General features: G+C 43.6%; 1 protein-coding gene across 1 annotated transcript; it reads left to right on the top strand.

Moving 5' to 3' along the window:
- The first annotated feature begins 4,670 nt into the window (after window positions 1-4,670).
- On the top strand, window positions 4,671-9,537 carry LOC124696260 (alcohol dehydrogenase-like 7). Its single transcript, XM_047229012.1, has 10 exons — window positions 4,671-4,757; window positions 4,909-5,045; window positions 5,221-5,267; window positions 7,920-8,245; window positions 8,330-8,412; window positions 8,505-8,580; window positions 8,681-8,745; window positions 8,842-8,937; window positions 9,034-9,195; window positions 9,314-9,537. Exons 1-10 carry the CDS (start codon window positions 4,721-4,723, stop codon window positions 9,428-9,430), a joined length of 1,146 nt encoding a protein of 381 aa, XP_047084968.1. The 5' UTR covers window positions 4,671-4,720; the 3' UTR covers window positions 9,431-9,537.
- Window positions 9,538-10,504: the final 967 nt, after the last annotated feature.

The following is a 10,504-nucleotide window of genomic DNA, read 5'->3' as shown; positions in this document are numbered from 1 at the left end:
GTTTGCTTGTTTCCCTTTGTTCTTGTTTCTAATTCGAAAACACCAAAAATATTTGCTGTTCTTCTTTGGTTTTGTAAAGTTCATTATGAGTTCAATGGTCTTCGGTGGCTGGAGCGTGGTTTTCATTTCATATTATCCAAGCTACACAAGTGAAAGGCAATAATGACGATCTACAACAATTCGATCGTGGTGAGAGGCTGGTATGAACTCTATTTGTTTTCATTTTTGTACATATACTCATCCATGTGAGCATGCTTAGTTGGTTCATGTGAGGTATATGTCATTTAAGAAAGTCTAGTAGTTCATGATCTCTCATGTTTAGCTCCAATTTATTAATATAAGTAGCATGTCATGGATGTTTGCTTGCATTGTTTTATTCATAAATAGGTATGACATTGTGGTATCCTCCTCTGAATAATTCATTTGAATCGACTTGGCACATGCTCACGCATGCATATGACTGAACAAAAGTCAATTAAGCCTCTATGATTTACATTGCTTCAGAGTTCTTGTATCACTTTTATGCCTCTGTTAATTTATTTTGTCGCAAGCATGATTATGACAGTAACTGCTCTCTTGATTTGTCGCTCCCCAGTCTATTGCTAGCCTTCACTTGTACTGAGCGGGACCGCTGCTCGTGCTTCCAAACCCCTCAAAACCAAGTTGTTCCGAAGTGTCCACCATAAATACCTATGCATGGCATTTCAAACCATTCCAAGTAAATTCTCAAGCGCTACCTTTAAACCTTCAAAATGCTTCTCAATTTGTGTTAATGTTTTATAGCTCATGAGGAAGTATGTGGTGTTTATCTTTCAACCTTGTCATTTACTTTTGACGTACTTTCATAATAAGAGCTGGCAACGGGGTGCCCAGCCCCAATTAATAACTTCATTAATAATTCTCTTCACATGTTTTGCTCTGATTCATCGAGTAAGCAACTTAATTTTGCAAATAGACACTCCTCCATGGTATGAGATTGATGGAAGGCACCCGAGGATTCGGTTAGCCATGGCTTGTGTAAGCAAAGGTTGGGGGAGTGTCACCCATAATAAAACTAAAATACGTGTGTAAACAAAAGAGAAGAGGGATGATCTACCTTGCTGGTAGAAATAACGTCCTTCATGGGAGCCGCTCTTGAAATTCTGGTTGGAAAGGTAGTTGGTGTACCCATTACCATTCGTTGACAACAATAAACACCTCTCAAAATAATTTTACTCCTGTTTTAAAAATGAAAAGCTCTAGCGCATGTTAATCCCTGCTTCCCTCTGCGAAGGGTCAATCTTTTACTTTCATGTTGTGCCACCATTCTTTCTTTGAGCACTTTCTTGAGAGCACAACTGTCATTCTTAGTATAATATGCTTGTCCCAAAATATGATTGACTGTGGTGTAACTTTGATGCTTTTATCTTTGACAATCTCTATTTCTAGTCTTTCTATGAACCTCAGAGGTGCTTGGGCATTTATGTTTTGCTGTTCAAATTCGGGCAAGCGAGATACCACTTTATCATACCCTTTTATGAACATTGCAATCCTGCTTATAGACATGATTCATGATGCTTATTATTAATTGCTGGTACCTTTCCATGATTGACATAGCTATTAGATGATCTTATTTGCATGTATCTTATTATGAACTGCCTAAGTGTTAGCCATATCATGAGAATATTTACATCATATGAGCAAATGTGTTCGTGAAAGTTCTTTTATCGCACTCAGTTGTTAATTGAATTGCTTGAGGACAAGTAATAAGCTAAGCTTGGGGGGAGTTGATACGTCCAAAACGTATCTACTTTCCCGAACACTTTTGCTATTGTTTTGCCTCTAATTTGTGTCTTTTGGATACAACTAACACGGACTAACGCTGTTTTCGACAGAATTGCTACAGTGTCTTGTTTTTGTGCAGAAATTCAACTGTCGGGAAAACCCTCGGAATTTATGCCAAAGGGCCTATTTTACCAGAAGACTCACGGAGCCAGAAGGGCGAGCCAGGTGGAGGCCCGAGGGCCCCACACACTAGGCCGGCCCAGCCCAGGAGGGGGGCGCGCCGCCCTAGCGTGTGGCCCCCTCGGCTGGCCTCCGACGCCCTCCTCTGGACTACTTAAAGGTTTCGATCTAAAAACGCGAGACAGGAAGTCGAAGTCGCCAGAAACCCTCCAGAACGCCGCCACATCGCGAAACTCCATCTCGGGGACCAGAAACTCCGTTCTGGCACTCCGCCGGGACGGGGAATTGGAGGGGATCATCGCCATCATCACCACCGACGCCTCTCCATCGACCAGCAATGCTTCCCCCATCCATGTGTGAGTAATTCCCCGCTGTAGGCTGAAGGGGATGGTAGAGATTGGATGAGATTGGTCATGTAATAGCATAAGATTGTTAGGGCATAGTGCCTAGTGTCCGTAATTGGTACTTTGATGATATTGTTGCAACTTGTTATGCTTAATGCTTGTCACTAGGGCCCGAGTGCCATGATCTCAGATCTGAACATGTTATTATTTCATCATGATATGCATTTTTTTATGATCTTACCTGCAAGTTGTATACACATGTCGCTGTCCGGAACCCGAGGCCCCGAAGTGACAGAAATCGGGACAACCAGAGGGGAAGACGGTGATGTGAGGATCACATGTGTTCACAGAATGTTTATGCTTTGCTCCGGTGCTCTATTAAAAGGAGTACCTTAATATCCGATGAGATTCCCTAGAGGCCCGTCTGTCACCGGCTGGTAGGACAAAAAATGTTGTGCAAGTTTCTCATTGCGAGCACGTACGACTATATACGGAACACATGCCTATGGATTGCTTTGTACTTGGACACCGTTTTATTATTATCTGCAAATGCCCTGCTTTGATTGTTACATGAGTTTCTCTCATCCATGCAACGCCCGTCATCCATCCCTCGTGCCTACGGTATTTTAATCCTCGTTGTTTACTATAATCACTACTGCTGTCTTTGTTACTCTGCTGCTTGTTATTTCACTACCGCTACTGCTATAAACTGTTACTACGATAAACTCTTGCGAGCAAGTCTCGTTTCCGAGTGCAGCTGAATTGACAACTCCGCTGTTAAGGCTTTCAAGTATTCTTTGTCTCCCCTTGTGTCGAATCAATAAATTAGGTTTTACTTCCCGCGAAGACTGTTGCGATCCCCTATACTTGTGGGTCATCAGTGTCCTACAACTACGCGGAGGTCTCGCGCAGTACTAAAATGCGCCCCATGTAGCTGCTTCACAAAAAAAACTGTTTTGGCACCCCGAAAATGGAAAAACCATCGCCCATGGGTCGAATTGGAAATCCACTCCCGGGGCCTTGTTTCCCATCCCAGGGACCATGCACGTGCCAAATATGGCCTCGTTCCGACAAACTATGCGGTGTCACGAGCCGTTTCCTACTCATTTGCCCTTAAATCCATAGAACTCCGGACGTGATAGCCCTGTTTGTGAAGGGTTTTCCAAAATAATTGGCGTATCCCAATTCCATCTTTTGGAGTGGTTACTAGGACACATAAAATGATGTCATGCGGCTCCGCGAGATTTTTTTTGACTTCGTTTAAATTGCCATCTGGCTAAAACGGGAACCTGAGGACATATAAGAAAGTGATTGAATTGTTTCTATGTTAACATGGTACTGTACATGATTCAAATATGCATGATTTTGACATAAACGGATAGATGATGTTTTTCTGAACATTTTGATATCTCATACGCATTTTTCTGACATCATATGAATTAGTTATGATTTTTACAAAATTAGACAAATTTGAAAAATGGCTACGCCGAGGGTGGCCGTCGGCCTAGCCCTATCTACGCCTAGGGCCAAAGATATGCCGAGGGCTGCCGTCGGCGTAGACCTCGCTACGCCGATGGCTACGCTACGTCGAGGGTCGAAAGGGCAGGCTGGCCTGGCCGGGCCATACGCCGACGGCCCCGACTTTTGGCCGTCGGCGTATAGCCTGGCCCTCGGCGTAGCCTCCCATTCCTGTAGTGATTGTACAAGTTTCGCACTTCTTAGAAGCAACAAGGTAATTAAAAATTAAATGAAAGCAATAAAACTTGAGAAGCATGTTAAATTGAGAAAAGTAATTTAAATAATATTTGCTTTCAGTCTAGGCTTTAGCCTCATTTATGAAAGCTAAGGAGGCGAGAAAGACCCAATCCGTTTTGGTGGTAGTATCCATGAGCTGAACCTGCCGTATGGTATATCATTTTATCGATCGTAAATCCCTAGCAAATTGCAGCAGGATGTGAAAAAAAAATGAGTTGACAGATCAGGTCTTGAGCTTGTCGTAGTTATCACATGCGTTTTGTTATCGATGAAAATGTCGTCTTCCAGTGAAAAAGTATTCCGTATTCATGAGCACCCTTCTAGCCATCCAACGGTTCTTAACCTCTCTAAAATCTCAAATTGTGAAAAAGCTCATCCTTGAAGTGTGCACTCGGCACGACGCCGGAGTTAATTCCCTTGTCCAGGCAGGCGGCACGTGCCTAGTTTTGCGACGTGCGTGCTTCGACGATGGACCAGCAGGCTAAAGCATGCGAGATGCAGATCGATACCCTTTTTGGCGCTTACCAACATGAAGGAAGAAAAATGCAGGCCCATATATATAAGGACGACGCTATCCTGCCTGGCTTCGCTATCGAGTTCTGCTCCTTCGAACACTCCAATAATCACACACCCCAGCAGGGCAGCAGCGCTTCCTCCGCTATCGTCTTCTCTCGTCCATGGAGGACAAGTGCCCCGAGCCCATCCGCTGCAAAGGTACGCAACTAAAATCTATATATCTCCGAGTTTTTCTGCGTTATTTACCAGCCCCCTCGACCTTGGTGTTTGCTCTGCGTCCGTCTTTGTTTCCGCCTTCGCGGCCATGGCTAACCACCGTGCCTCCCTGCCGCCGCCCGGCGACGAGCAGCGGCCGTTTGCAGGGCCGCCGGCGAGCCGCTCACGCTGGAGGAGGTCATCGTGGACCCGCCCAAGGCCTACGAACTCCGGATCAAGATCGTCTGCACGTCGCTCTGCCACAGCGACGTCACCTTCTGGCGCATGAAGGTAAGGATCGCTCGGCCCCATCTCATTTCCCATCACCCGTGTGTACGCCATTGTTGCTGCGATTGTTGCTTGCACAGCGACTCACGTTCAGCACAGCCCGCACGCACAGCTGCTGGCCCCACTTACACGTGTGAACACTGGACACCATTTATGACTCGTGCTCGGTACGTTGCAGGACTTCCCCGGCGTCTTCCCCAGGATATTCGGCCACGAAGCTTTCGGGTAAGTTCTCCGTTCTCCGTTCTCCGTCCTCCGTTCTCCGTCCTCCGTCCTCCGTCCTCCTCTTTGGAAACTTCTGTGCACTCGTTGAAGATTCCGCATGCGACTTGTGGCTGGCATCTCGGCCGTTGATTTTACTAACTCCATTTCAAAATAGTTGTCACAGCTTTGTCTATGTAACGTATTTTTAATGTGTTGATATATCAATATTTAGAAAAATATGTGATAAATACTTTTGATCGGAGGGAGTACAAGTCAAGCCTGTAGTCACCTCTCGGGCTCTCACGATGTTCTTTTTCTGTTGTTGAAAGATGACTACTGTGGCGCGTAAGACGTGAATATCACCTCATTGTCACAAATACGCTGGTAAATTAGGAAATGACGTTTTGGTCAGCGATATCCTTCACTTTCGCAGTGCAGTAAGCCACACGGTTTGCGGTAGACACCACACTCTTTTGAGAGAAAGCCTTTGCCATCACAACCTGTGAAAGAGTTTTCCTAATAACAAACAGTTACTACAATGAAGTACACATGTATACTCACTGTTATTACGTATACACCCAGTCACTCACGCAAATGCCTCTAGAAGACTAGAGTCCATAAACTTTAAAATCCACGATGTCGCCATCCCCAAGTTGCTAGCGACGAGACTATCAGGAAAAAATCGGCAAAAAAGTTAGGCAGATAGTTTACTAATTTAGAGGTCGAAAAATTAAAACCAGGCTACATCATCCAACATCCAACCAGTGGCTAGTTCTTAACTTTTATAAACAAGATTGGGGGGGGGGGGGGTAAATATTGATTAATTAGTCCTGTCATAGTAGACAATGATCAGCTAACTAACATGCTCATAAGAGACATCAACCACGTTGACAACCAAATAAAATTGTTTGTTTAAGCTATCATCAACCTTGCAAGTAGCCAAAATTGTATTGCTGTTGAGATTCTGTAACAATTGTTTTGTCTTCATGATCAATACTGAAGAGTTAAGCGTTCTCATTGATTGTCATCTACTGATAAGAATAAGTTTGTCTGCGATTGGCCGCTGATTTTGTGTCTGCTCCTCTGGCACTCATGTGGAATAAGATTTCAGGCATTAACTTATTATAGGCTGCTGAAATATACAATAACATTTTAAAAGTAGGTGCCACCGTGCCACTATGCACAAATACTTTGAAAATGTTAGAAGTCATTTGGACGAATGCACTATGTAGAAATGTCAATCATATTGGATGCATACCCTCCTTTACGTAAAACCAGACAGAATTAGTCTGACTAACACATTAGCCGTCTTGGCGTCTGTAGAAATCATAAAAAGAATCCTTTAGGTAGACGAAAATGAGAATTATGGGCCACCTTGGTGTACAATAAAGGTGGACAATGCAACAACGAGAAGATAAGTCCACTCGAGCACGGCTCTCTAATCATATGCTAACGTTAACTAAGGCTAAAATCATAATAAAGTGGCATTCAAGTGTTTGTAAATGTTGCGTGCATGAAAGAGCATCGATATGTTATTCGTGGAGAGATGGAAACTTAAGAGTCCTTTGATGTAACTTTAAAGTTTGGCAATGTTCTTTATTGGTCTCTTTTGCTTAGTTTCTCATTAGGCCTAAATGGACTACCAACTGCAACTGAAAGCTTCTCAGAAGTATACATAGGTGTTGACTGACTTACTATGTTTCATGCCATCTCAGCCTAAAAGTATGGGTATACTGATATAGGATTATCCCAAATTCCCAATGACATATACCCTGAGTCACCTCTATTCCAAGTAAATAGTGAAGGCCACTGAGAACTTCTAGAGAATCATTTCTCAACTCATGCAGCAAGCCTACAACAGCTACAAAACATGAGCTAGCGGCTATTATATCATCAACATAAATAATATAAGTAGCATATCATTATTTTTGTGAGAAATAAGCAAAGAAGCATCTGAATTAGAAAGGAATAAAGCCTAGTTTTTTTTTTGCGGGGGGGAATAAAGCCTAGTTATTATAGTTTGGAGCTAAATCCTGAGGACCTTAATTAAACCAGGGGCTTGTTTGTTTTTCCATAAATAGGGTCTAAAAGTTACACGAGTTTCACCATTCGAACAAGTGGTTCATGGTTCTCCTGGTTGATATTTTAGTTTCATATCTTTAACTACCTTTTGTGCATTATACATAAGCATATATTATGTCTCGTGTAGAAAAATCAAATTGGATGGATATAATTGGTTTTCCTTAATCTTCATTTATTTAGTTTAGTTTGATTTTCTCGATGTGCATATCTTATTTTCCAACATTTATTATCTTTTTTTTACCTTCTAAACATTTTTATCTTGGCGAAAATCAAAGTCAATAGGGTCTATTTGGTATTCCCTAGCTAATCAATAATTCAATTTTTTATGTTTGATTTCCCTCGTACAAATTAGATTTTTAAACATATATTTCCTTCATCTCCATTTGATTTTTTTGCGAACCTTCAAAACATGCTTTTGTTGTTGTAAAGAAAGAAAGGAAACAATTTATTACTTACTCAATTCATAGTAGTTGCCGCTGATTTGGATGTAACTAGGCATATATGGAAATACTTCGGAATGCAAAATCCACTTTTAGGGGGAGAAAGATGTGCCAAAAATCGTGATTTCTTGTGGCCGGTGATCCGTGACAGGGTGGTGGAGAGCGTGGGCGAGCACGTGGAGGGCTTCGCCGCCGGCGACTCAGTGGTGCCGACGTTCCTGTCGCAGTGCAGCGAGTGCACGGACTGCAAGTCGTCCCGGAGCAACGTGTGCTCCAAGAACCGGTTCGCGGTGCGGGCGGGGATGCCGCGCGACGACAGCACCAGGTTCCGCGACGCCGATGGGAACCCTCTCCACCACTTCCTCGGCGTGTCCAGCTTCAGCGAGTACACCGTGGTGGACGTGACCCAGGTCGTCAAGGTCGACCCGGCCTTGCCGCCTCCCACGGCCTGCCTCCTCAGCTGCGGCGCCAGCACTGGTCAGTACTGTACGCTTCACGTTTGGAACTGCCAGCAATAAGTAGTTCTGAATTCTGATCGGAGTCGCACAAAATGTTTGGCAGGGGTCGGAGCGGCATGGAAGCTGGCTAAAGTCGAGCCGGGGTCTTCAGTTGCTATCTTCGGCCTCGGAGCCGTGGGTTTGGCGGTAACCTAACAGATACAGAATTTGACTCTCATAGTACACACATTTAGCCGTCGAATTGCATCGTAACTGTATGTGCAACATTTCACCGTCAGGTGGCTGAAGGAGCCAGGATCTGTGGAGCGTCAAAGATCATCGGCGTGGATTTAAACCCGGAGAAAGATGAGCTCGGCAAGGCCCTTTCCCCGTTTACACCATGATGATGAAACTGCTCTGAATACTTGAACCGTTCTGTTGTCTGACGCATTTAGATCACTGCTCCGTGTTTCAGGAAAGAAATTTGGTGTGACACATTTCATCAATCCAAAAGAACTTGGAGAAAAAACTGTTAGCCAGGTGAGTGCAGACTAGCTTTCACCAGTGACTTACGATGTGATCAATGGGTCCACCGAAATTGTGCGCTCAGACACCTAATTTTTCCATGGTAAACAGGTGATCGTCGAGATGACTGACGGCGGCGCCGACTACTGCTTCGAGTGCATCGGGCTGGCGGCGGTGATGAGCGACGCGTTCCAGAGCTCCCGGGAGGTATGCACGAGTACAAAGTTTTAGTTTTATTTTCATTTGTCATGTATAAATATGACTTTCACTTCCTGACATGGCTTGCAACGTTGGAACGTTTAGGGATGGGGCAAGACGATCATCCTAGGAGTTGAAATGCACGGCGCCCCTTTGTCCATTCCATCAAGGGAGATCCTCCATGGGAAGTCCGTCATGGGATCGCTCTTCGGAGGCGTGAAACCTAAGCAGGATATTCCGATCCTCGCCCAGAAGTACCTGAACAAGGTAAGATTCAGAAACTCAGCAGACTGATCGTCATGCGTGATGTCGATAATCGGCTCTATGTTTCTGCGAGATCTTGATTCAGAGAACCCAATTATTTTGTCTGACTCGTGTAACACAGGAGCTGGAGCTGGACAAGTTCATAACTCACGAGGTTGCCTTCAAGGACATCAACACGGCATTCGACCTGCTGCTGCAGGGGAAGAGTCTCAGGTGCACCATATGGATGGATAAGTGATAAAGCTGCATAAATTTGGGAAACAGGCAGAGGACCAGCCAGCTGTTGGTGAAGTTTGCTGCTCATTCCAGTATGAAATAATTGGGTTTCATTGCTGCCTCAGGTAGTCCTGTTTGTGTGTGCGCGCGCGCGCACTGCATGCAACTGCCTATGTCTAATCAGCTTCGCCTCCACGCCGCTTCGGGGTTTCCTAGTTCATGATGTATCCCCAACCTATCTGTTAGCTGCCTATGTCTTCTTCTTGGAATCCATTTCAGCTACTGATGCAAGTTATTTTGGGATGTAATCAAGGTTTAAAACAGCGTGTTATTTCTTCGCTAATTGCACGCAATAGCATATTTCAATAGTTTACGCTAAATTTTACTAAGTTTGCTCGCTATGACGCTATTTCTGAAATAGCATATTATATCGCGCTAAAACATCATAGCGTTAGCTCCCTATTTTTTTTAGCCTATTGGTATAAGGGTTTGAGTTTTTCTCGTTAAGAAAAGAAAAAATTGATGTTTGTTTTTTGTGGTGATGAATGTCAATCTGTTGATTCTTCTTCTGAACCGAAAGATAATATCGATAACACTGATAATTTTTAACAAATAATTTATACTATGCCGTTCTCTCGTGATATTAATGTTAGGCTTTAAAAAATTGGTGAACTATTTTTGCATGTGATTATGTATTTACAAGCTCATCACTTTCGAATCCTTTATTTTAAGACTTTACATGGTATTTTTCCAAAATAATATTTAAAATATAGCACGCTATTAACACGATATAACGTGCATAGCATTTGGAGGATGTTGCCGCTATTTATTTTAGCACACTATTTTAAACCTTGGATGTAATGCATCCGAAGCTTTGCAGAGAGACCAAATAACTGAACTGTGTCTATCAACCAATGTTCATATCGCCGTCTACGGTCCAATGCTATCAATTAGAATTTAGAAAAGACGATTTATTCACTGAACGAGCTGCGCACAAACCTCCTAGTGGGGTTTGTTGGCTAGCCCTCGGTGATTTTAACAAAATTCGTCGTGCTCTAATAACAAGCGAAACCTTAAACAAAATCCTATGAACTGC

This window comes from Lolium rigidum, chromosome 3 (genome assembly GCF_022539505.1).
Source record: "Lolium rigidum isolate FL_2022 chromosome 3, APGP_CSIRO_Lrig_0.1, whole genome shotgun sequence".
NCBI lineage: Eukaryota > Viridiplantae > Streptophyta > Magnoliopsida > Poales > Poaceae > Lolium > Lolium rigidum.
The sequence above is the reverse complement of the archived record's forward strand: the minus strand, read 5'-3'. Positions and strand labels throughout refer to the sequence as shown.